Source organism: Bacillus rossius, chromosome 17, assembly GCF_032445375.1.
Source record: "Bacillus rossius redtenbacheri isolate Brsri chromosome 17, Brsri_v3, whole genome shotgun sequence".
NCBI lineage: Eukaryota > Metazoa > Arthropoda > Insecta > Phasmatodea > Bacillidae > Bacillus > Bacillus rossius.
Window position 1 is genome coordinate 36,008,818 of NC_086344.1, and position 27,889 is coordinate 36,036,706.

A 27,889-nucleotide genomic window follows, 5' to 3' on the forward strand; every position below is an offset into this window, starting at 1 on the left:
TTTTTAATCAAAACTTAAACCCTAATGAAAAATACCTATAATTTTTTTTAAACATTAAATCCATGGAAGGTAATTTATTTAGCATGATGTTTTGTACTAAAATTTAATTTTTAAAAAAAAGATATGAAATTTTTTTTCTTTTTTTAATCTTGCAGTTATTAATTATTTACTTAAATTTTACATTATGAACATTTTTCAAACACAGAAAATACTTAACAGATTTATTTTATTTGCTCTAAAAAAATTAAACATGTATATTACAAATTATATTGAGAAAGTTTAAAAGAAATTAGAACCACGGAACATTTAAGTGTCACATTTGTTCAGTAATATGCTACTTTTTTTACTGAACAGATATCATACAAAACTAAAAAAAAGTAACACCAAAATCTCTTGTTTTAGAAAATTAACCCATAAAATCTTGCATATAGTCCTTCGCAAGTAGATTTACCCTATGAGATGAAGAGAATAATAATAATTTTGTAGCTCAAAAAATTTATTTCCTGTAAACAAAATTGAGCGATCAACCCAAAGACCTTCTATTGAGAGTGTACCTATTCAGCGAAACCAAGATTAAACCTGCATCATCCACTGACGCATTTTAATAACAGTTTACATAGACAAAAACACCACGTTTAGGGGGGAAAAAAACAAGGCTAGGAATGACAAAAACCATCAGTGATGTATTTACTGTACTTTCCAGAGCGAACATACAATAGAATCAGCAAAAAAAAAAAGTCATGAACAAATTTAAAAAAAACCTTCATTTACATTAGTTTAATGTCTTGGAATTTTTTTATCCGTGGATAGAATGCATCACAGTATCTTATATTTATTCTTGGCTTTCTTCTTCTTGATTCTCTTCTTCCTCTTCTTGTTCTGAACTGACGAGGGGTCGTCTGCTGCCGTCTCGTCCGTCTGCCCAACCGCGTCCGTGAACGGCTGCAGTAGCTTCTCGGCCGCGAACTTGTACAGGAGCGCGTTGATCTTCTTGAGCTCCGCGATCGTCCGGACGTGCTCCAGCTCACTGCTCGCGTCCTCCAAGGACGCGGACGGGTCCTCCGGTTCAAGGCCGGTCTCCTCTGTGGTCACCACGTCCACCACCAGCTCCCTCGCGTTGGCGAGCGTGCTCCGCTGGAGACTGTGCAGGGTAACTCGCGGCCCAGACGGCTCAGAGAACAGCCGCCGGGGGGCCAGGTGGAAGAAGGCGTTGCTGACGGCGCCCTTGCACGGCAGCGTCCTCACGGCCTGCCGGCTCGGCACGTCCCACAGGACCACGCTGCGGTCACTGGACCCCGAGAGCAGCGTCGCGCCGTCGAGGGAGACGGACAGGCAGGTCACCGCGCCAGTGTGGCCCACGAACATCTTGGCCTCGTCACGGTGGACCAGCTGCTCGCGTCCCCTGGGCGGGTCGCGGAGGCTGAACTGGAAGATGTCCCCGGCGGCAGTCCCCACGAAGGCCTCGCCCTCCAGGGCGTCCGCCGCGACGGCGGTCAGGCACCGGTCGAAGACCACGGTCAGCAGCAGGGTGCCGGACGAAAGATCGTACACCTTGCAGGTGCGGTCGGCCGAGGCGGTGAAGACCCGGGCCCGCGCGCCGCCAGCGCCCACATGCAGGTCCGACACGGGCAGGCTGTGGTCCCGGAACACGTGGCGGGGCGGCGTCCGCCTCCCCGGCTCGTGCACCGCCGCCCGGCCGACGCTCGCCAGCTGCGCCAGCGACCACACGGCCACCGCGCAGTCCTCGCCGGCCGACACAAAGTGCGAGCCGTCGTCCAGGAACCGCACCGCCGTCACGGCGCCCGCGTGGCCTTCCGCCACGCCCACCATGCAGCCGGACGCCACCTGCCAGACGTGCAGCTTCTCCGCCACAGCCGCCACCACGTGGGTGCCGTCCGGCGAGGCCGCCAGCGCGGCGACGCGCCCCGGCGTCACCAGCCGCACGCCCCGGTGCACCGGCTCCTGGCTGTGCAGCGCCCACGCATGCAGCAGCGGTCTCTTCTCGTCCGCGCACAGCACGTGGTCGCCCCCCAGCAGGCCCAGCGCCCTGGCGGGGACCGGCCCGCCGCCCCGGTACGTGATGAGCGTGTTGCCCGTTTGCGGGTCCAGCACGGATGCACTGCCCAGCTGGCCCGAGGCGTCGCTCAGCACCACCACCTCCACGGGGCCGTTCATGGCGGCTCTCCGCTCGCTACGCCCCCGCCTGCAACCCACCATGCTCCCCGGTTCTTTCCCCTCTGACTTGAATCATTATTCTGGACGTGCACTGTATTCCACGGAGAAAAAACAAGGAACGGGCAAAGAAAACAAAAACCAAAATCAACCAATGTCATACGCTCCTCCGTCCGTCGTGTATCTCCCAAAAAATTTGTTTTGCATGTATTTACTGTTTGCGTCACTGTATGTCCGCACTGTGTTTGTCTACTAGTCTAGTCTAGTTAAGTACTACTAGCCTATTGTTTGAAATTTTTTTATGTTTTAATTTTTTTTGTTTAGTATTTCTACCCTAGACAAACTTATTAAAAAATGAAACTGCATCATGTATCAGTCCAAATGGAAAAATGACACTATTTTGGTGGTGGAAAAAGTACCTACTAAAATATATTTTAATGTCATATTTGTTGGATAGTAAACTATTCTGAAATATAAAAAGAAATTATTAGATAAAAACAATAACACAAAAATCTTTGTTTGAATAATGAAATTGGTTTAAAAATAAAACGATAAAATCTTGTCTCTAACAACACCTTTCACCTTGCAGCCTGCTCAGAGTTCGATTAACTATTACGATCGCAATTGTCATCCCTTTTCACTCACTTTTTTTTTTTAACATTCTGCTCAGGTCCTTTGCATATTTCACCCCTAGCAACTCTTCATCCAACCCGTTCCAATACCTTCCTGTCCTGCCATGAAAATCTTCCTACCCCTTTTCTTAACTGCAATGCAACTCTATTCACTATATTAAATCACTAGTTAAGTCTCGCTAAAACATGTAAATATCCACTTCTAAACACTCGCAAGGAGGCAAATTATAGCTGGCGGTAAGTACCTAAGAGAGGGGCGCACAAAAAAATCTGAAAAGGCTTTTTTCTACTGCCTGGAATTTTTTCACACTATGTGTGAAATGACAAAACTATAATTGTATTATTTAATTATTTCTAAGACAGGATTATTTTCCAGTAGCATGTACATGCCTTGCACTCCACATTGTAAGTCTTAATTTCACCAAATCATGTCACTATAAAAACCGGCATTAATATATTTATTAAATACGTCATAATTTAACAAGGTACTAAATGTAAGGACGGATCACAATTCAAAAACCCAATTATTTGTGAGAAGTATTGTACGTTACTTGCCTTACGATTTCAACTAACCAACAATAATAATAACCAAAACACGTGCTCACTTGATAACACAACTACGATCGATTATTTAGATCCATAGATATGTACAGGGCTGTCACTAGTAGTTGACGTCCATTGTGCGCTAATTGTACACGAACTATCGGCATGTACCAACATCAGAATGTTCAAATTCAGAGCTAAATTATAAATCTTTTTTTAATAATGTAAATCGTGCACAAACTGTAATTTACGTTCTTAACATATTTATTTTTATTATTACAACATTTTATTTTTGAGGAAACATTTTCACAGATGTTCTTAACGAAGGTGCGAATCAAGAAAGGTGCACCATCAGATTAAAGTTTAATAGTGCTCGTCGAAAGAACTTTGTGCTTTGCACATGCCGGTCTCAAGTATTCAAAATAATAAATGAGACGAATGAAAAGGGATCGGAACACCTTGGTGAACATTTATGTTTAAATTACAACATTTATGTTAAAATTTGCGGGCCTATGTGTGTATAAATTGGTGTTAATAATTGCGACAAATTTTTATCTTTGTGATAAGCTGCAATTAGGGACTTGAAAGTTGCAGGAAAAATTCGCCACGACTTTGTCGCTACTAGTGACATCGTAATCCCAAAGCTCGAAAGCCCAGGCCACACAGAAAGCTTTGCTATGTTAGCTATACTTATTCGCAATGCTACATGGCCAGACACGATAGTCTAGTTCGCGATGTCGGAGAGATGCATGCTGTAGAATTTGAGTAATGATTCCGGCAATGATGATATTCTGCTGGCTCTCATAGTAAGTACACGACAAAAAAGGGTTCATGAATTTTATTTGAAAACATTTTGAATAATTTCATCATTTGATGAATCAGTTGCTTGTAAGTACGAAACCAAATTTATGGATTACGTTTATCAGGATAAACTTGACGTCGACCCAAGTGTCTCCCCGTCTCCTTCAGGCTGTTATGCCACGTCAGCACCCTCTCTTGCATAGTGGTGCTACAAGAGTGTGGTGCAGTGCGGCGGGTGTGTTGTTCTTTCAAATCAATTTTTATTTTATTGTATATAATTTTTCAATTAATTGTAAATAATTTTCGTTTAAATTTTTACTTAATTTTTATAGTTGTATTGTTCACCGGGCGCCTATGCCGTGGTTTCCGCCTGTGGCGAATTAGCGTGTTCAGCGTGCTCGCGGAGGAGTGGGGAAACACGGGCGCACGGGCGCGCCGGGCAGGGTGGGACAGTCAGTCGTCATCCTGGCATGAGAGGCGTCGCTCCGCGCTGGTGGTAAGAGAGTTCGAGTTGAGAGAGGACTTGACCGTGAGTGATGTCAATAGTAGTCATAAGCTGTGCTGTGCGGGAGACAGGCATAGTTTCAGTCGCGTTTTAGAAACATATATTGACGTCCCTCGGCCTATGGTCCCTAATTTCCTGTGGTGAACTCTCCTGGTTTGCCCATGTAGCTCTCGTCGGTGAGGAAGTGAGTTCAGGCCAACGTGGCCGGGACCGGAAAATACGGAACCTGGAGAAAACGTTACGTAGGTAGGAGGAACGGTAGATGGTAACAAGGATAACACGATGGTGTACGTTTTCATGAGCCCCTTTTATTCCGTAAAGAATCCTGCCACAGCCTGGCACGCACGCCGCGGAACGAGCGTCCCGCCGCAACCCGTCTGCCGGAAATAACTCTTGGCCACAAAATGCGACCCGATGTGACATAGAATGCAACCCCGTAGCGTATCGTATCGGTTACGAAAAGTTCAGCCGTGCTACGCAGCACGTACGCAACTCGTGACGTAAGCGGAAAAGGTCCAGTAAATACCCGTACTGTCTGAGAGAGTTCGGTGGTTCGAAGAGGCCCTTACACGGCCTATGACGAATGCAACTATAGTCCCGAAACGATACGTAATGACAGAGAGAAGTCCAATGGTATAACAAATGCTGATACAGAGCAGCTTGACTCCCGAGACAGTCCCGTGATGCTTACACTGACTGCGAACTCGGAGCTAAGATCCATGTCTCCCGAGCGGAGCGGAGCGAGCGCGCGTCTGCTCGTCCCCGCGTCTGGTTCGCTACTGCCCTCCTCCGCCCGCCGGCGAGCCGAGGCCTGCGGGCGCGGAGGAGAGGAGGGAAATCGGCCGGCGTGGGAGAGGCCCGCCTCGCGGTGCGCCAGGCTGCGATTACATGACTATCATAGCACTTGAATGAATTAAAGAATTATTACAATGACATGAAAAGTAATTAATTAATGAAACACAAACACAAATGAATTAATTAATAAGTTACAGATTAAAGACAAACGAAGTATTTACACAACATTTACATACACTACACCAAACATGAGAGTTCTGTTACGTCACACGTATATATAATTGTGGAGGCTCGTGGTTATTTAAAAATGTGCATACAAAACATAACTATGTACAACATCCTGACGTCCGCTGACGTACCAGGGCACACGCGGGTGCGTCCCTGCTCGTAGCACTGCAATTAGGTTGTACTAGTAAAGCAAGAGAGGACGCTGACGAGGCATAACGGCCTGAAGGAGCCGAGGAGACACTTGGGTCGACGTCAATATTTTTCGTTCAAGTTTTAATGCGAGTGTTGTGAGTCGTGAACTATTGAGGGTGGAAGCTAGCCGTCGCTAGCATAGTTTTCATATGCGTCTCCCCAGTCACTGTTTCGTATAGTTTGTCAGTAATCGGGTTGGTGTGAGTCATTGTATATAATTCATTGCTGCTTTGTTTAATCCTAGAGACTATGTCAGTGGAGTATTTGCCAGAATAGGGACATACGGATCTTGTGACATTTTCCTCATCATTTTTCATCAGGCTACGTCGGCTGTGTTTAGCGTCGCCTGTAATAAGAAAGGGTCTATATCGGCACAGGCGGGACATCCCGTATTTAACAAAGCATAATGCGCGGAACCGGGCTATGCCCTAATCGAGATTGCCACAGGCGGGTCCGCGGTAGCCCCATGTAAAGTGTATACATTGATGTGTATAAAGGACCCGGAAACTTTATTTGGACATGTTATTTCTGGTGAGACTAGATCCCTCGGCCACGCGGCATGAACCACCTTTATCGAACCCCTGAGCAGCCGACAACATCGTAATAATATTAGGGACTAGTGCCCGAATGACCAAAAACTCATATCACTTGGAATCAAATCCGAGGCATTGTCCTGCATATCCTGCCGTCTATATTTATTCCACGAACATTGATATTTTCGTAATGTTTTCCATCGAGTTGACCAAGTTCGTGACTATTGATTTGGCTTTGCCGTCACCCGGCCTCTGTAGAAGGCCCGGGAAGTACCTGACGGGCGCTACGGCCGTCGCAGTGCTGCTGTTGTCCGAGGGGGTGTTGGGGCAGGCTAGTGGGAACTAGGCCGTTGGTGATGGGTCGTGGGTACTCTACCCCCGCGTGCCCCGCCAAGTATGCAGCTTAAAATCTATTCTAAACTTCCCTACTTTATTGTGAGGACGCTCGGCCGTGTGGAAGACGGAGTGGTGCGAAATAATCGTAAGCGACACTGTTTATGTTAATTGGTGTTTAATTCACTGACTTCTCCGGTGGTATGCATGGGTACGCTGTACTTCCTATACCTACACTACACTGTGCAGAACTGCTACAAAAACTGAGCCATCGTACAGTTACATTAAAACACGCTGATTACAGAACAAAACACAACACTAACATAACACTGTGAATTTGCCACGGTAGTCTCGCGGGGGTGTGGTTACTAGTGCTCTGGAGACGGCCAGTACCGAAAGTTAACTGACTTAGGGAGGCTCAATAAGCGTGATCCTAAATTACACTTTACACTTACTTGAGGTTGCAGCCGGCAAGCGTATGCGTGGCGATCTTAGCGAAAGCGAGTTGACTGGAGTCGGCAAGTGCCGTAAATTGCGTGGTCCACGATGCGGAAAGGAAAAAGGTCGATATAAGCTTGGGTCCGCGAAATACACGCCGAATAGACGTGAGCAGCAATGAAGTAAAAAGGTTTGGATATTAAATCGAGTACAGAGTGAATGATCGGTGGAACAAAATTGAAGGCTGCTAACAGACACACGTCTTCACCCGGCGCGGAGTGGTTGGAGACTGCCAAACATGGCCGCCTCGCAAGGGAGGGAAACTTTCACCTCCTTTGTGAGTCGACGCCAAAAACTTATATTAACTTAATTTGCTCTATTATAAGCTAAAAACACGTTCCAGGTGTCCCATTAAAACGTAGCACCTGGTATTTGGGTGTTTAAGGCTAAACAACTGTTTTAGAGTATTGACGTCGACCCAAGTGTCTCCTCGGCTCCTTCAGGCCGTTATGCTTCGCCAAGTCCTCTCTTGCATTACTAGTGCAACCTAAGTGCAGTGTCTACGAACAGGAACGCACCCGCGTGAGCCCTGGAATGTCCAAAGGCGATCTTGTGTCTTGTAAATAACTTCTAATATCCTATACTTATTGTCACGATGTTCCGTTGTAATTGTTCACGAGTGTTTACGTTTTGGTTAGTAATTTATAATGTCCTTTTCTTTTAATAATTGGCATTCAGATATTTTGTATATATTTTAAGTGCTTATGCTGTGCCAGTAACATGTAGATCGGCAAGCCTGGCCCACCGATCGAGTCGCGTCTTCCTCGCCGGCCCGTTTCCCCTTCCTCCCCTCCTCAACCAGCGTGGGCGGGCGGCGGAGTGTCAGGCAGTCGCCTGCTCGCAGTCGCACAGAGAGGACCTGCTTCGCTCCGCTCCGCGAGAAGTAGCACGGAGTCCGGGTCGCAGCGTGGATGAAACGTTCGTCAACCGACATGGTCGTCCAGGCTGTGACAGGATTCCCCGCGATAAACCTCGTTAACAAGATCGCGTCTTTGTAACTTCGAAATTCACTCCGCTCGAGACCCACGCTGTGCACGTCTGAACCTTCTTCCTTTCTTAATCAGTACGTATTGTTACAGAGTCAAACTACTTCCGCATACGTGACAGGGCGTGTACGTGCTACGTAGTACTGCTGAACTTTCGTAACCGGGACGATTCGCTACGGTACCGCATTCACTGTTACGCAGGTTCTCATTTTGTCTCCAAGTGTTTATTTCCGGGAGTCCGGGTTGCTGCAGGGAGGACGCCCGATCCGCCACGTGCCGGCCAGGCTGCGACAGGATTCTTCATGGAATATAGGAACTCGTGAAACTAACAATATCATCTTCTCTTTGCTACCGCCTACTGTTCCTTCACCTAACGCAAAAGTCCCTCCTGGTCCCATATTTCACGGTCCCGGCCATGTTGGCCTGAACTCCACTCCCCCTCCGACTGGAGCTACGCGGGAAAAACGGGATAGTTCACAACGGGAACTTAGGGACCATAGGCCGGGGGACGTCAGTATTTAATATTTTGAATTGTGGCATCAAGTTGGCGACTGTAAATTTATTAACATATTGTCTCCCTGTGAACTGTATTAGTGGGATTTTTCCTATTCTGGCTTGATCATTGTCACAGGAACTTTAATTAAGGCCAGTGGCCGCGGTGACTGTTAATGAGGTTCGTTGTCTGCTCCGCGCGTGCGGTGCTCGCACGGAGTAGCTACGACGCACTTGTTTAATGTCTGTGAATTAATAATTGTGTCATAGTGTCTTGTTCCTTAATTGTTTTATGGGGTCGAGCGACTGGGGTTTCGTGCCCTGAAGTTTATTTGAGTCTAGTGGGGTCACACCCGAGGCGTTCGCCTGACTCATTCCTCCTGGGCTAGGGGTGCGCTCCGAAAACGGAATCTGGTACTAGAGGTGCGGAGCACGGGCTTCGAGGCCATGGTCGGGACGACATCAGCTTAACCTGTTTAAATAGTAGCAGGTAGGTATCCCTTTCAACATCCTAATATATATCGTCTGAGTGAGCCTAAGGAAGCGGGAAACTGCTTTTAAAGTATAGTTTATATGATTTTTTTCTTGTTTTGTTAAATAAGAAGCATGGTGTAGTGGTCAAACTCATGGTCTGGCAATCTGCCAATTAGAGTGAGAGAGATAGATGAACAGAATAATAATACATAGAGGGTGCACATGTGCTTGTTTAATTAAATAGCTATAGGTATTCTATACAGTCAGCTGTGAATACCTTAAATTTTATATTTGCTACCAGCATACTCGCATTCCTCCTTGCTCAACCAGCAGCATCGAGAGCTTTGTCAAGACAGCCCCTGCATTTCCTGCATATATAGCACTACCTGTTATGAATTTCAAATTTCGTTCAGAGACCTGGCTTGTTTGAAAATGGCAAAATTGTTTGAAGAAACAGTAAAACTTGTGTATTTCAATAAATGGATTAATAGTTATTTAGAAAATTGTATTCTTTCTTTGTCTGTCTGTCTGTCTCACTCTCTCATTGCCATTTTACTCCTTACCATATAATTACGAGTTGAGATATAAATTGCCAAAGAAGTTTCACTTTTATCACATGTACCGAGTACACGAGTATCGAAACCGAGTCAGCAGATTACCAGGTCATGTGTTTGAACCATTATGCCACACTACTGTCTTGAATGAAAGTATATATTTATTAAACACTACATTACTTTATATTTTTAAAGAGTTTTTTCTCGCCTCCTATGGCTCACTGAGGTGAGAAATTTTAGCATCTTGAATGGGATACTTTGTCGACGTTAGGGCCGTTCCCGTGGTTCGGAGTCGCTGCCCAGCTGCTCCGGTAGAGAGGGTACGTGCCACGTGGCAAGGGAACTACCCTAACTTGGGTGAAATAAAAGAGTTTATGACATTAAGCTGGGTTTAATGCACACGTCACACACTGTACATGGGCTGTCACGGTTCCCCTCTGTGACAGTCCATCATTGCGAGGCCCGGCTCCACGCACTTTGAGCGCGACACGACACTACCAGTGACCTGACTGGCGGTGACACGACAGTGACGCGACTGACAGTGGCGTGAATGACGGTGACGTGACTGGCAGTGACGCGAATGACGATGACACGAAAGACTGACGTAACTGCCGACGCGAACGACGGTGACGTGACTGACGGTGACGTGATTGACGGTGACGTGAAAGACAGTAACGTGACTGACAGTGACGCGAATGAAGATGACACGAACGACTGTGATGTGACTGACGGTGACGTGACTGACAGTGACGCGAATAACGATGACACGAAAGACTATGACGTAACTGCCAACGCGAACGACGGTGACGTGACTGACGGTGACGTTCGACTCTCACTCACAACTTCGCGACCGCACTCTCTCATGCCACTCAGGCGACTGACTCTACCCATGCTCCGCGACGTCTCAGCGGCCTCCCCCCTTGTCGCGCGCACATGAATCCCCCCCCTCTTCCCTTCGTGTGCGAGTGCGTGGAGCCACATGGTCACAGGCGGGGAGACGCAACTCAGTCGCCCGGGAAACACATATACAGGTACACAACAAGACAAATAGATATTTACACCCTCATATAATTACATAAACAAAACCTTTGTTACACTTTTGCGCACGGGTGCCGGCGCACACGCAAGCCTGAAGCAGCAACGGGCAATAATGGCCTCAGCGAGCCGGAGGAGCACTTGGTACGACGTCAACTTATCTGCCTCCTTTTACACAGTTGAATCCAAATCGATGTGCTCCAACTCGGACCCTCTCATTATTTTATTAATAAGAATTACTGGATAAAAAATCACATTTGAAAGAATGGCACTTGCTTGAAGATTAAAATGTGTAGCAAACGAATATCCTTTATTAAAACCACAATTAACATTTTGTCATGTCCACCAGTTTGGCCTCGGTTGGTATGATAGCACAAGCCCCAAGTGCGCCACCCATCCTACACAATCTATGGGGAGGAAAGTTAGTTCGCCACCCGCCCCTAGATGGCAGACAAAGGGGAATGTAAATTAAGGGAACTTTGTCTACCTGCCCAGCCTAATTCAGGACAAATATGTAAATACCCAGTGTGGTATCAAGAATAATTTAAATTATACCAGTTAATGTAAAGAGCATAAAAGTTGCAGAATACTTGAGCAGTATTATTTATAGGCAGCGACCTCTCTGGAGGACCGCTCCTCCTTCCTACCTCTCCCTGATCCTGGGCAGCGACCCCTGCTTGGGGACCGCTCCCTGCCCTTGGGCAGCGACCCCTGTTTGGAGACCGCTCCCACTCCTCCCCTCTGCCCGACCTCCCCCTGCTCTTGGGCAGTGACCCCTGTTCGGGGACCGCTCCCGCTCCTCCCCTCAGCCCGGACAAGTCAATTTAGAACACATTTTCTTATGGTAGGTGCCTGTTTGTTTCGGATCTGCATTCTCAACTCTCCAACTTTTAATTGAATATTGCGACAAAGTTACACGTGAGTTCTAGGTATGAAAACCCTACAAATCTCAGAAAGAAATTTAAAAACGTAAACTTTATCTACCAGAGTTTTAATATATATATATATATATATATATATATTTTTTTTTTTTTTTGCAAATGATGAGTTAACCATTGGGTCTACACATGTTGTCCTGTGCTTGAATTAAAGTTAAGCAGATTTGCTTCAACTAACTCCTATCATTTTTATCTTAGGGGCAGTATTTTCCCCAATATTTAGCTAAAATTTGACCACAAAATTACAATCTCACTGTTTTGAAAAAATTACCAATTTTTGAAGTGTTATATCTTGAGAATTATAGGACCTTCAAAGCTGTAGTTTATTGAAAATTATGGTAAATGTATTCTACTTTAAGAAAGGTATTAATGACTTTATCGCTACGACATATGCTGTACAAATTTGACGCCGTCCCCGCTACGTCCTATGATTTTTACGTGATTTTTGCTTGGGTTCGAGATCTCAGGGAGGGTTCGGCCTTGTGGCTAGAGGTAGGGGTTAACGCAGTAGGGCCCCCCGAGCTGTTATGGCCACTCGGGATGCCTGAAGAAGAACACAAAGTTTCTGGAGAATAGTTGATGAATTTATTACGGCACAGACCTATACATATTGCTGCCCGTTCTGGCCGTAACGGTTTTCCCGACGCGACTAGTCACACGCGCAGCTCACTTCCTCAGTGGCGGCTCACGATTTTAATGCGCGTGAGGGGCGGACTTGTACACATGATGCGGCGGTTACAAAATACACTCTAACATGACGAATTATACCTTGACGAACAAAACACTTCACTATTACCTAACTCTTAATATACTGGACTAGTGGCACGTAGGCCCGTGTCTTCGGCGACTCTACGTGATATCTAGATGTGTCCCAGGGACTGATTCGTTAGTACATTTGGTGGCACGATACCGTGCAGCGGTGGTAACTAAACTCTAACATGACAAATTATACTTTGACGAGCAAAACTTCACTATTACATAACACTTATTATGCTGGGCTAGTGGCACGTAGGCCCGTGTCTCTGGCGACTCTACGTGATACCTAGATGTGTCCCAGGGACTGATTCGTTAGTACGTTCGGTGGCATGTGTCGCCTTCTGGGTGCCCCGTGCGGGTCAAAACTAAGTAGCCGTAAAGCTAAGTTGGGGCGTGAAGCGCCGATGTAAAGTCTCGTAGACTCCCCACAGTACTTACGTATTACGTAGAACACTCATCTTGGAGCACTGATTTAATTAAGTGAAATACCTCATGGTAGATTGAGGCCGACCGCGGAACTGTACGTAAACGATTATGAGAATATTACACTATTGAAACTACATGTCGGTGAAAGCAAAGGTTGATGGTTCCGCGTTGCGCGCAGGCTGCCGGCCTATCGGAGCTCCTGAAGGACACTGCCGGTGTCGCCGCGCGCGACCCCCCTCGGAAACGTGTGAATTTCGCGGGAAACTGAACCGGCCAGGTTCGGGACAAAGCGCACAGTGAAACATGATTTTGAAAGGACTGAAATATTAATTGATTAAAAATAATGTTTAATAAAAACCTGTGGTAAAATATAAATAAATTAATTTGTTGTAGTGCGGCGGAGGGATATGCCACAGCCGGCCCGATCCTTCCACCGGTGTAGCACTCGTTGCCTGGCGTTCACCTCGTCGCACGAACTACACTTTGCTGCGCGCACGAGCGCGTTCGGTGCACACGCCTTTGCGAGACGTTGATGAGGCATAGCGGTCTATGCGACATAGAGGATCATTGGCGGTCGGCATCAAATTATAAACGAAAAACCAAATAAAGTGCAAAAAGATTGCTGTTTAATTTCTTATACCTCAAAATGCACCAGGAAATTTTGTTGGCTGATTCGATATTCGTATTCAGCACCCCAAAAAAACACGAAATAATGATTAAACATACTACTGGACTTGATGTAACAGGAAGCCTTGTTTTGATTTCATTTGCTTGGGTACCTTTTTAATTCGAAACTTCTATTAAACACATTGTTTAGACCATGGTTTAGACTGAGTTCTATTACTACTAGCGCCTTTATTTCGCAGTCTATCGCGAGTTTTACCAACCGGACAGAGAATAATAGTAAATTGCCAGTCATATGTATTTGACCGCAATCCAAGGAGTATTTTGTATTACTCTATGATAGAAGTTAAAAGAAGGCGTGGTTTGTCTTGTTTGTTTTATAAACTTAAAACAAGGAATTGTGACAATTCGTTTCGTGTTGACAGTGTTTGGTGGTCTTAAATTGGTTCGGACAGTTTAAAATGGTTGCTACTGAGGCGAGTAATAATTTATATGTTCAGGCTGTACTGTTAACATTTTCTTAGAAATGTTATTTATTTATCGTGGGGACGATTGATAAATTCGGTGATTTACCTATTTGGCATCTTCATAATAGTTACATTTTTTTTACTAACACTCGTGGTTATAATCTGTGTCTGGATCTCAGTATTAAAGTTTATTCGAAATAACTCCATTACAATACTGGGATCTTTGTTTACTATTGATGAAGGATGTATATTTAAGACCCTTGTGTAACGTTAACTGTTTCCTTTTGTGTATCCAGTTGTATCTATTTAATTAAACTCTAACACATACTGAATGACAAGACAACTCACAGCTTAAAATTTTGAATAGGACTTCCTTACATAACGTAGGTTAGCAATAAGGAAGGAATTTTGAAAATTTATCCCGTAAGGGGATTAAATATAGAATGAAAGTATGTACAGAAGTGGATCTTTTTTGAAGTTAGAAATATGGAAATTGAAGTTTAGTTTTCGGTTTGTAATTGTGCCTACTGTGTAACATAACCAAGTGTATTTTAATGTAAACTATTTAAAAAAAAAAAGTAGGTAGCAGTTCAATGTAGTTGTGATGGGAAATTGTACTATAACCAAAATATATTGAATTTTGAAAATATGAATGATAAAACTTTGATATGAGTTGGATATGCAATGAGGAACAATTACCGGTGTAACTTTTACTGTATTTAACACTATTATATTGTAGTGTTCTAAAACACAATTTTCGGAATTTGTTGTACTGAAAAGCTGCGACTTACAATTTATTGTTTCTTCAAGCCGAAATTAGCCATCCTGAAAGGGTAAATATGTAGTTGGGCGGTATTTGCGAAAAAAAAATGTTAAAAATCCGAAAATACCTTTATTTTATGCTCTTCAACGTCCTCTTTTCATTAAAAGCGGCGGAAATAAGAAATTCCAAATACTTTAGGAGATATCAAAATTTTTAATTTTGCCATACAAGACCTGTGGAACCATTCGAGCGACGCCATTTTTGTTATTTTGCCGTGTGTTCGTGAATACGTGAATCGTCAATGCGTAATTAATAAAATGGTTGATTAGGTCAGGTCAGTTACATTATTAATACTTTTAAACTAAGCCGACAATAAAAATAATGTGAATTAATTTTAATTATTATTTAGTTTTAAATTATTTATAATGTAACTGACCTTACCTAACAAACCCGTAACAAAGGATGCACAGTAACAACTCACGTAAAATTTTTTTTGTTACTTATTACTTGCGCAACAATATCAAAAACACAAATAAGACTTTAAAATTAGAAACGTTAAAAACTCACCTAAATTGGAGGCGGTAATTAAACACCGTTTTAAACAATAAATGAACTAAATAATCACGTATTGGTTCGTTTGAATTCTGGCCTATCACGAACAATCACGCGACATCATTATCTAATAAAAAAAAGTAGATACTCGTACCTCGTACGTAAACAAGAAACAATGTTAACCGCAACATCACTGCACTGGTATTGTGATGAAATTTAAAAATTCGATATCTCCTAAAGTATGTGGAATTTCTTATCTCCGCCGCTTTTAATGAAAAGAGGAAGTTGAAGAGCATATAATAAAGGTATTTTCGGATTTTTAAAATTTGTTTTCGCAAATACCGCCCAACTACATATTTACCCCCGAAAGTGTTACGAATATTTATTTACAAAATAATTTTATTTTTATGCATATGATTTTTAATGTGGCAACTTCGGAGAAGAAAAATCTCAAGTGACACAGATACATCAAGAATTTATTTTTGTTTTCAGTTGACCCAGTGATATCATTTATTGGGGTGATGTTTTTCCAGCTTTTATTCAGTGTAGATTCTTTGTCACTCCATGTACACCCAACGAGTAAATGTCATTCTTCAGGTAAATTTTGTTTGGGATTTTGACATCGGAAAGATCATTTTCTTTGTCCTTAAGAAAAATGTTTCAGCATTCTTTACCGGTGATGGCGTTTCAGGTTGTCTTGGATAGTATGGAACCTCGGTTAGAGGAGACTATAACTTAACTAAAAGTACAGTTACGAAGTTGATTTTCAGATTTTCACAGCGGTTTGTCCCTCCCGACAGGTGGAAGCGAGTGTCCGCAACCTGAAACTGTCTGGGCACGTCGGCTTCGACAGTTTGCCAGATCAGCTTGTCAGCAAGTCTGTCCAGAATGGCTTCGTGTTCAACATCCTCTGCATCGGTGAGTCAAGCTGTGTGTTGTCACGCCTAAACTGTTGGCCTGATTGTTAGCTCTCGCTATGGTGCGACGAAAAACAAAAAAAAAACCTTCTCGGACAATTGACATTGCTGGCTGCACAGGTTCTTTGCTAGTTGTCGCATTATAGGTAGCATATTTTTTAGAGGTAAAAAAAAATTCTAAAAATATTTTTTGAATACTAGAGGTGAGGGCAATGCAGTCTAGGAAAACTATGGGATGAAAATAATTTAAAATGAGAAAACATAAAAAAAAAACATTAAATTGAACTACAACCATTTTAATAATTTTCTTATTAATTTGTTAAACCATACAATTCCCGCTGATTTGCCAGCACCGCCAGCCAATCACAGAAGCCCAGCTACGATTGGCCAAGCCAACAGGCCAACTAGACATAAGGGATGCTGTGATTGGCCCACAGCTGCAGCCAATCGGGAAATGCTTTTCTCAGGAGAGAGTATTAAAGGCAGAAGAACTTGTAATAACTTCAATAGTTAGGGACCGGAAAAATTCGCGGGTTCAATGACCTGCAGGATGAACTCCATATTTCTACGTACACTCGATCAAATGCCACCCACTCATTGGCTGCTGTCTTGTGAGACGTCCCAGCGTAGCAGCCTGTGATTCGATAAAGCTTTGGTCGGGTGTTTCTAATTGGCCCGGCGTCATCCAGGTGAGTTTGTGAGCCAATAGCAGAGGCAGCACTGAGGCATAACTATTTGTATTTTAGCCTATGGCGAAATGAATTCGCGAATTTTTCCGGTCTCTATCAGTAGGTAACTCTACCCTGATGATGGTGAATGCAGTTTCGACTGAAACGTGATGTATTAGCCTTAGACGCGGCTACAAATCAGAAGCCAAGCTACACCACATTAAATGGTTTGTAAAAGGTTTTTCTGCCAAACAAGAGACCTACAGTTTTAATCAACAAGAGGCAAAATTTGTCAGTCCAAGCATATACTTTTAAAGCATCGAATACAGTTTTAGATTAACTGTTCTTATTTAGTTGTCTTAAAATCATTTATATTTAGTATACTATTTGTTAAATCAATAAAAAAGTATAGTTCCCTCAAAACCATACAGACCATAGTTTTTCATGGTTTTGGGAAAACCTTATTTTTATTCACTTAGATAACATACTAAAAACAAACGAGTTTAGAGACAACAGTTACATATGAACGTTTAATCCAAAACTGTATACCACGTGATTTCATGATTTCTGTACACACTATGACTGACATAAAAATTGGCCTTTAAGTTCATAAAAACCATTAAATTAGGACTTGTTAATGAGAGAGAGCCTTTTATGAACAGTTAAATATGGTTTATGTTATGAAATTATTGAAAATAATGTGCAGAAATAGAAAAATATTTGAGGCAAAAGTAATTTAGGACACCACCTTCTTTGGTTAACAGTTCCATTGGTAGACCTTAAGCTTCAAAAAAGAGCCGTTAGAATAATTACCAAAACCAAACCATGAGGGCCTTGTCGTTTTTTTTTTTTTTTCTAATTTAGGAATATTAACTGTTACTTCTCAGTACATTTTTTCTTTATTAATTTTGGTTTCAAATAATCCTAATATTTTTCTTAAAAATAATATGCTACATACACATTCTACTAGAAGTGATATAAATTTACATCAACCTAACTGTAACATAAAAATTTCCCAGAAAAATGCTTATACCTAATTCACGTATTTTGTTTAATAAATTGCCTTCACAATTAAAAAATCTTTGTTTTGCAAAACCTAAAGAATTTAAATATAAACTCAAGGAATTTTTAAAACCTCATTCCTTTTATTCTTCAGAAGAATTTTATGCCGGTAAATTTACATAGATTATAAGATTATTATTTTATAATTTTTAGCAAAATGTGTTTTAAATATTGGTACTTTTTTGTTATTTTATAAATTTGTTATAAATTTGTTATAAATTTGTTATTTATAATGTCAGTTTGTAAATTGTTTTTTTAATGTGAAAGTTAATTATTTATTGTAAATAAATTGTAAAATAATTGTATAGACATGTCCAATACGGTGATGTGCAAAACATATATGACAAAATAAATTGAAATGAAATGTTGGCCGTGTCTGCAGGAGACAAGAAACTGTCTAGTTCTTGCGTCAGCTCTGTGGCTTGTGTAGTTTGAGCAAGGAACTCTGTACCCCCCCTCGTACAGCGCGTTCGTTTGTCTGTCCGCAGGGGAGACGGGCTTGGGGAAATCCACGCTGATGGACTCGCTGTTCAACACGAGCTTCGAGTCCACCCCCAGCCCGCACACCTTGCCGACGGTGAAGCTGAAGGCGCACACGTACGAACTCCAGGAGAGCAACGTCAGGCTGAAGGTGACGTTTTTGAGGCAGTCAAAAGAGTTTCGCTCGAGAGAAATTCCTTTGCAAAGTCGGTTCTGTCATTGCACGGCATGCGAGAATGGGACACCCCCCCCCCCCCACCCCCCCCCCCCCCCCAGTCCGGTGTATCTGTGCCGGCGAGGCGGGATGATAAGCGTGACGCTCGCTGGTGCTTCTAGCGCGGTTATCTCCTCTGGACTGGCGCGCAGTCTTCTCGTCGTGCATCGAGCGGCGACCGTGACATCACACGGCGGAGAAATGAAGATAAAGGTGTAATGCAAGTCCCTTGAGTGCTTTCAAGAATCTGTACCGGTTGTTTCACGCCTAAAAAATTACTCTGAAAACATGCGTTTTATGTGTTTACACTCTCCTAAAAAATACAGTTTGAAAACGAAACTCGGAAACAACTACCTATCCGCCCTCAGCGTATTCTTAAATGCCTTTCGTGAACAGAGACCACTCTGATATCTTGAGCAGTTTTCAAATCTAATTTTTTTTTTTACGGCGGGGGCCTTACAAAAGGTTTCTCTGAATTTTTTTTTTGTTGGGGAGGGGTGAAGGCCAAGGCCGATATTCGCGTATTTGTTAGAGGGCTGGCCTTTTGTTTAGATTGAAGTCTTCCACACACAAGTTTCCTGCGCTTGCACAGACATTGGACTGATTTTAGCACAGGCTCGCGGGGAGAGGCTGTCTCTGTAAATATGTAGTTGGGCGATATGTGTTCAAAAAAATTTTTAAAATTCTGAAAATATTTTTATTCTATGCCTTTTAACTTCCTCTTTTCATAAAACCCGGCGGAGATAAGAAATTCCAAATACTTTAGGAGATATCGCAGTTCTTATTTTGCAATACAAGACCTGTGCAATCATTCGACTGCCGAAATTTTTTAATTTTGCATTGTGTTCGTGAATGCCTAATTAATAATTAAAATGGTCGATTAGGTCAGGTCAGTTACATTATAAATACTTTCAAACTAAGCGGACATTAAAAATAATATGAATTAATTTTAATGGTTATTTAGTTTTAAAGTAATTATAATGTAACTGACCTGACCTAACAAACCGGGATGAATGATGAACAGTAGGAACTTACGTAATTTATTTTTTTTACTTATTACGTGCGCAACAATATCCAAATAACAAATAAAACATTAAAATTTGAAACTTTAAAAACTCACCTAAGTTAGAGGTGGGTAAACAATGATGAACGCCGCAAGAAAAAAAAAATTCATACTCGTAAACAAGAAACAATTATAAATGCAGCATGAATGCACAGGTATTGTGATGAAAATTAAAAATTTTTATATCACGTAAAGTATTTGGAATTTCTTATCTCCGCCGGGTTTAATGAAAAGAGGAAGTTAAAGAGCATATAATAAAATAATTTTCGGATTTTATAATTTTTTTTAACACATATTGCCCAACTACATATTTACCGGTCTCTCTTTTCTCCTCCCTTCAGCTGGTCGTATTGTCGGGTCCTGGATGGTGCGTCACGGGAATGAGTCGGAGCACGCTTGTGCTAATTAGTGGGACGTGAGCAGCATATCGAGAGCAAGAGCGAAGCCTCTGGTCGTAGCATTGGTCACAGTTGTCACGGATCATGATTAAGCTCATTCAGCCATGCAGGTTGAAATATGCGCGTTACTTGAGGGGAGTAAAAGAATGAAACATGTGTATTAGCGAGGTTTCAGCAGTTAGTAGAATTCAAGAATGTGACTTCAGTTTATTTAGGTTTTATTTAAGTAAAGACAGCTCCAAAATGTTTTGAAAAAAAAAGAAGTAATTTTTGTGTTGGATGATATTTATAACAAAAAAAAAATTCCGCAATCACAACTGTCACTTAAAATTTTATGCTTCACGACTTGGTGTTGGGGAAATATTTGATTAATTTTTGTACACACTCTTTCTTTGAAATCATTGAACCAACCGTGCTTGACTTGTGTGTTTAAGCGCTTTTTGATTCACTGATGCGTTGTACTTAAGTGAGGAATTTACTTAGTCAGGTAAAAAAAAAAAGCCAGGAATATTGATGATAATGATACAGGGCTTAGTTTTAACACTGTCTAGCTATTAACTATGCAGATTTTAAGGTAATTACTGATAGTTTAAAATTTTTTTTAATTTTATAAAAAAAACATGGTTTAACCATTGGCAGAGAAAAAAGATCTCTGCAACAACTAGAGCAATCAATGTTTGTATGTATATTTGCATGTGACTTTGTCCGATGATAACTTTTGTACAGTTTATTGCACTTTCATAAAATTCTGTACTTTGGCAGGTTTGGTCGATGGAAATTTTTAAATTTGTGTATGAGGTCTTTTTGTTACATGTGTTTTAATTTGTAATGATAAAGGTCGGAGGCTCCTATTTTTGACGAAATTTGCGTTTGTATAACACCGTAAAATCGTGTGTCTGTAACAGGGAGAGTTGAATTGTTGCCCCTTGGATGGGCAGCCCTTCGGGATTTTTCTGACAGTGGTTAGGTTAGATAAGGTTAGGTTAGGTTAGGTTAGGTTACTTTACAAACTAACCACTGTCAGAAAAATCCTGAAGGGCTGCCCATCCAAGGGGCAACAATACAGACAAGCTTTCGAGAACACCACTGTCAGAAAAATCCTGATGGGCTGCCCTTCCAAGGGGCTACAATTCAGTCGCCCCATGTAACACAAGTGAAAGTCGTTTCTGTCGCGCGGTAATGCAAGCGCGCGTGTGTTTGCGTGTGTGCGCAGCTGACGATCTGCGACACGGTGGGGTACGGGGACCAGATCAACAAGGAGGACAGCTTCAAGGCCGTCGTGGACTACATCGACGCGCAGTTCGAGGCGTACCTGCAGGAGGAGCTGAAGATCAAGCGCTCGCTGTCGACGTACCATGACAGCCGCACGCACGTCTGCCTCTACTTCATCTGCCCCACCGGGCACGGGTGAGTTGTCTCGGTATGCGAAAACCCTCCTACCCTGAAGTTGTTACTCTCTGTTGCATTACCTACTTTATTTTATCTGTAATATGCCTACCAGCATTTGAAAACTTTATAGCTGGGCACAAAATTAAGACAAAAAAAAAACATAAAAGGATATTTCACAAAAGATTAGAGCAACATGACACAAAAGACTCGAATATAAATGAATATCACAGCAACAACATTTGCCAAAACAACAAAAACAAAAGTATGAATAACAACAATACGGAGTAAACTGAAAAAATAAAAAACTGATAAGTAAGTAAATAAAGTAAATTAATTACTCCAAAATTTGTTGTACTTAATGAAATTGCATGTTCATTTTATTAAAATTTGTGATTAATGTATTGATGGTAACAGGCGAATGTTAAATTTAGGGATTCTCAAACCAGAATTTGATTTTATAATGATAGCATTTTTGGACAAAACAAGCCTGACTAGTACGTACATTTTCAAAATCAGTTTGAATTTTTTTTTTTTTTTACACAAATATTGTGATCAGCAAAGCTGACAAGGTTTAGTTTGAAGTTTTTCAATACCACTTTGCCATTTTACTTGCTGTAGCCTTTGAAGCAGCTTTTGTAGAAGGTCGGGAGATGACCTTTCAGGCAAAAATCCATACAGTTTTTCCAAGGGTAGAGTGATGTTCTGCTGGCATTAAGAGATTGGAAGAAAAAATATAGGTAGAAGTAGAGTCAAGCGAGTATAGGATTTTTAGGTCGAGTCGAGTTCGAGCGAGTATTCAAGAGATGTTTCGAGTTCGAGTTAAATTCGAGTCAAGTAGTAAAATCCATAAATATCCATTATTTATATGTATATAACTGTAATGTTTACAGACCAGCAAATATCAAGGCCCTATACAAATCTTGGGTATGAGGATCCTTATTGCTGCAAATATTTTCATGGTCTTTAATAATTTTGTTTCTTTTGAAAATGCAGAGTATTATTAAAATTTACTTGTTAACCTAAAAAAAAGTATAAAGGCATGATTTAATCACCGACACCGAGCAAAATTTTATTCAAAACCATAGCATAAGTGCAAAAGTATTTGTCAACATTCTTACCAGTCACCACAGTAGAATCTTGTTATAAAGTACATCAATAAAGCCTCGACTTTTATACCTACTTAGTAATGAAAGTACTTTATTCTGAAAGTTACCTTTAAAACGTAGTACTTTTGAATTTTTGAAAATAAAGTAGTAGGGGATCAAATGTTATATTAGCTTGGAAGTAAATATTTGTAAAACAACAATAATTTAAAAAAAAATTACTGAACGTAATACAGTAGCCTAAATTATAGGCCTACATATACAAAATTTATATCTGTCGAACACAAAATGACAAATGGTTTAAACTATTTTGCAGATATGTACATTTATTGGGATAGAATTCCCTCGTCATCTTCTAGGCGAAGTCTCTTGCGACCAGCAGATAAAGATGACTGTTCATACAGTTTAATAATTTTTTCGCGATCTTTTATTATGGTAAATATGTTGTGGGGCGGTATTTGCGAAAAAAAAAAAGTTAAAAATAAGAAAATACTTTTATTCTATGCTCTTTAACTTCCTCTTTTCATTAAAACCGGCGGAGATAAGAAATTCCAAATACTTTAGGAGTTATCGCCGTTCCTATTTTGCAATACAAGACCTGTGTAATTAAAAGTATTTTCTTATTTTTAACATTTTTTTTTTCGGAAATACCGCTCAACTACATATTTACCCTTATTTTAAAATTTCCACTTTTTCCTTCAAAGTAAACTGCTTGCGTTTCTTTTTATCTATTTGGCCATCCATCCTGATTAAAATATTCAATCAACAATATTGTTTGCCTCGTGCCAAGTCAACGTAAACAAACCTCTCCATAGATAACCATAGCTCCGCACTAGTAGCGCACGTCGCGAGCATGGCTGTGCCAGGCGACATTCCGACCTTCATGGCAAAACAATTAAAGCGTGTCGGCCATGTTGTGACACCAAACAGTTCAAAAATTAACCTGCATAAATTAACATTAGATTGGATTTTCTATTTTGTATATAAGATAAAATATAATTTTTCTTTAATGTTTGTATCTGCGGTAATTGAAACTTTTAAAACGTGCTCTATAAATAACCAAAAGATGGCGCAGCTAAAAACAATTGTCTTGAAAAGGGGCGAGAGAGCAATCAATTGTTTAGATAGTCTCATGCACTAAAGTGTGTGATCCATGGAGGACGAATGGCGCGTTATACTGTATTTGTTTACGTTTTATACTTGTTAACGATTCTTGAAAGTGATAAAAATTAATCATAATGTACATTTATATTAAAGAACCCCTGCGCAAACACAGTAAATATTATGTAAAATTTTCCTGATAACTGGAAAAGAATGGTCGTATTGAAAGGTAGGATACGTTTTTAATGTTAAATTGAAATATTTTTACATTGTTTACATAGGTGTTTTGAGCGGGAATTTAAAATCATACGTTGAACTGAAAGATACAATGGGTTTCTTTTATTTACATGCGCAAACAAGGTTAGTTAACACGTAATTTTAAATATTTTTATACTTAGGCCTAACCAAAAAAGTCTGAAAAGACATCATTAAACTCGAACTCGACTCGTGAGTCGTGAACGGCCGTGCCGAGTCCGAGCACTAATTAAAAACTCGACTCGAACTCGAAATTCGAGTACTCGCAGGTCTCTAGGTAGAAGCCAGATAACTTTGTCCGTTTTAAGCGTTCTTCTTGTGTTGCTGATGTTGGAAGTTATGTCAGTGAAAATAATATTATTACCAACTGTTGTTTGAGCGATCGATTCTCGATGTGGAGGTTCGGCAAATTGCATTGCAGCAAAAGTTGTTAAAATCTGTTGAAAAGTTGAACCTGTCTGTCCAAGGTCACAAACAACTTGGGCCGTAACTGAAATTTTACTGATACACTTGATCTAGGGATAATATTTTTGTATTGCATTGAAACAAAAAAAAAAATGCATTTTTATACTTTGTGTAACATGACAATGAAAATTAATACATCATTAAAAAATTATTGAAATTGAGAAAAAAAAAAGTACTTTTTCCTTTTACACAATTAATTTAACAAATTACATTTTTTTAAATTGTTTATTTTATACCGATAATGGTGATAATAATTAGCTCAAGTTGGTTACAAAAATTTCAAAGTATTTCTAAAGTTATCCTGCACTGCTTAGTAACTCTTGTTTAAGCTAACTTTTCTGGTACTCTAATTAAAATGCACACTTGCTGTGTTATTTTAGTTTTTTTTTTAAGTAAAACTCTCAGATATGCATATTAAAAATTACTTTATTTGAAAAATAGAGATTGTTTCTTATTTATATCATAACTTGTTTTAGAGGAACTAGAACTTCGGACGATATTATTTTATTAAATAAAAAACTAAGTGTTTATTAGCAGATGGTACTAGTAAAAATGAAACCATTTAAATTCCATTTTTAACACCAAATATTAAGTTTTCGTGAAATATTCAATCCTAATGTTCCATTCACCAGCATTTTATATTTCGTCACCGGATTCAGAGCTATGACTTGAGCTCGGTATTGATAGAAAAGAATGAAAAATTTGAATTGTTTTGTTAAAGACCGTCCATCTGTTGCTGTTGGTAGCATAATTTGATTTAACTTTCCATTTCAGGCTCAAGTCTATTGACCTGGTGTGCATGAAGAAGCTAGATACGAAGGTGAACATCATTCCAGTCATCGCCAAAGCCGACACCATATCTAAAACAGAACTCCAAAAATTCAAGGTGAGAAAAATTTTCTGCGGCGCACTCAACCGCACATAAACTATTTATATCTGATCTTTGAAGTTTTAGATATATGGAATGGCTATCGCAGTACGGATATTAATTTGAAATTAAGCCATTTTGCAAAATAATACAAAATTAAATTTTTTTTTTTTAAAGTAAAGGTTAGTTCTCTACCGTTTTTAAATCTTGGTTAAGTGACGTATAGTTTTAAAAAAATCACTTGCCACGTAAGAATTTTTACAGTATGAATAGTAAAATTTACCCCATTAAACATTTTGGCCGTGTAAGTCGTGCAAAGAATTTTTTTTTTTAACTTATAGCACGCATATTTTTATTTTGAGTTATTAGAAAAAATAAGAGTTACTTAGGATTGGGTAACATAAATTAGAAAATTGTAGTTATAGTGTGTAATAATTTTGTGCAAAGTTCCGAATTTTGCAAGACTTTCGCTTGTAAACGTAACTTTGCAGCAAAGTGTGGCCTTTCTCGTCATTCAAGCTGGTTTACAAGAAACTTGCTTCTCAAGTAGACAGTTCTGTGGAGAAAAAGATAAACATAAAAGACTTCTTTATTGTCTAGTTTTTTTTCTATTCTGTTAAACATTGGGAGTATAAATTGTAATCAATAGAATTCAAATGTATTTGTAAATTTTTTTTTGTGCTGAGAATTTTTTTACCAGCTATACACCTTCATTGCCAATCCAGTGGCAGTTCTAGAAAGTAGAAGATAGGAAGATATAATTGTTTATGTAATGTATTTTTGTGTATAATGACAAGGGACAAGTTTAGATGTTAAATTATGATAGAACCAAAATAAGAGCGGAAAAACAAGACAATTCACCATATATTTAATTTTTAAGTATTAAATTCAGTGAATGTAAATTTGTCAGCAGGAAGTTTGTACTAAAATTTAGCATCTAAATGGCGTGGAAAACATTGATTTCACTTGGTTTAAACTTGTATCTCTTATTATGTTATTATTAACTCATTTATATTTCTGACATCAGTATATTTTCTTTAACATGCAAATAATTGCAAAATTATCCTTAGACCAAGTAGTTCTGCCATAGGCATACTTATCAGTTATCACAAATTGTTTTATTGTCATAATTAATCATATAATAATCAAAATGGCACTATTTTGGAGAAATTGGTATGAAGAAATATTAGAGTGTAAATTTTATCAAGAGAAACCCAATCTATAAATAAAAATGATTAAAAAAAATAAAACCAATGACAGAGAAATCTCTTATTTTAAACAGGGTGGCCACTCACCAGGAAAACCGGGATTTATCAGGGAAATCACGTTGATCGGGAATTATCAGGGAAATGTCAGGGAATTTTTTTAAAAACCGGGAATTTTTTGTGTCATGTATATTTCCGCAGAGCTGCCAACCATTACGAATGTTCCGTAATTATTACGGATTTAACACAGAATTACAGATCATCGCTGGTTTATTACGGAAACGAGGCTTTGTGCTGCTGGGTAACGGAAAAAAATTCCATTTCTGGTGTGCGTGTTTCGTGAACGCAGTTCGAATACATCACGTGGTTGCGCAGATAACGGAACTAATAAATGTGCGCATGTACTGTCGAAATAAGTAGATTAATTCTTGTGTTTTGTAATAGAAATGGTACGGTATTACGTCCGTTGTACGATACAACCAGTACATATTCTCGGACTTTTCGTTTGTTAGCTACTTACATCACGATAATTTTTGTACGGTACTTTGGCTAACCTGTGTTGTGTTAATTACTTTCTTGAAAGCCATTTTTTTTTCATCAAAGTGTTTTTGTCGTGTCTACAGACGTGAAACCATTTTATGTTGTTCGATAGTGTTGTGTTCCTTAGTGCCGGTTGTAGAAATGAAGCGTGTGACAGAACAATGTGTATCTGGGGCAAAATAAAGAAAAGAACGTTATTCTTCAGAACTTTCGACCAAACTATTCAAAAGAATGGCCATGCTTGTCATCTTCAAATGTTTTGGAATGCCACGCGTTTTGTAATGTATGCACGTGTAACTTTTCGATTGCACATGGTGGAAGGGATGACTGTAGACGGCATATTGAATCAAAGAAACATGCAGAACATTTTAAAGCAGTGACGAGCAATAAATCTATATTGTCGTTTTTCGCTACATCTGAAGAAACGAAAGTAACAAACGCAGAGTTATTGTTTACAAGTTTTTTGGTAGAACACAATTTACCGATAGCAGTAGCCAATCATTCGGGTAATTTGTATAGAGCTATGTTTCCGGACTCAAAAAAACTGCACAGAAATACAGCTGTGCGAGAACAAAAACATCTGCCTTAGTGGAGTATATGGCTGGTGAAACTAAATTGAAACTGTTGAATCTTTAGTAAGTGGACCATTTGCTTTAGCTACAGATGGGAGTACTGATTGTAATGCAGTGAAGATTTATCCATTAGTTGTTTCATTTTTAAATCAAATACAAGGTAAAATTTGCACTGTACTGTTATCCCTTGTTGAGAGTACTAAGACTAAGAATATTTCACAACTAGAAATGTTACACTTAAAAAATGAATGTAAGAACAGTTATCAAAAGTTGTGTGAAAACATGTTTGA

The 27,889-nt window shown here is 40.3% G+C and overlaps 2 protein-coding genes across 3 annotated transcripts in view; one reads left to right on the forward strand and one right to left on the reverse strand.

The window, feature by feature from the left end:
- Positions 1-287: 287 nt before the first annotated feature.
- LOC134540701 (WD repeat-containing protein 18) lies at positions 288-3,482 on the reverse strand. 2 transcript variants are annotated; one of them, XM_063383580.1, is made up of 2 exons: positions 3,195-3,325; positions 288-2,203 (listed from the first exon to the last, which is right to left on the reverse strand). In XM_063383580.1, exons 1-2 carry the CDS (start codon positions 3,206-3,208, stop codon positions 817-819), a joined length of 1,401 nt encoding a protein of 466 aa, XP_063239650.1. In that variant the 5' UTR covers positions 3,209-3,325; the 3' UTR covers positions 288-816. The 2 variants fall into 2 exon arrangements, with proteins under 2 accessions (XP_063239650.1, XP_063239651.1); XM_063383581.1 differs by lacking the exon at positions 3,195-3,325 and adding an exon at positions 3,360-3,482 and having other exon boundaries at positions 289-2,203.
- A 10,341-nt stretch (positions 3,483-13,823) lies between these two features.
- LOC134540999 (septin-2) overlaps positions 13,824-27,889 on the forward strand; it is a 31,580-nt gene continuing 17,514 nt past the window's right edge. Inside the window, exons 1-5 of the mRNA XM_063384113.1 lie at positions 13,824-13,993; positions 16,100-16,217; positions 18,435-18,577; positions 21,315-21,508; positions 25,189-25,300. Coding sequence (XP_063240183.1) covers positions 13,979-13,993; positions 16,100-16,217; positions 18,435-18,577; positions 21,315-21,508; positions 25,189-25,300 — 582 coding nt within the window. The 5' untranslated portion in view covers positions 13,824-13,978. The remainder of the gene's footprint in view (positions 13,994-16,099; positions 16,218-18,434; positions 18,578-21,314; positions 21,509-25,188; positions 25,301-27,889) is intronic.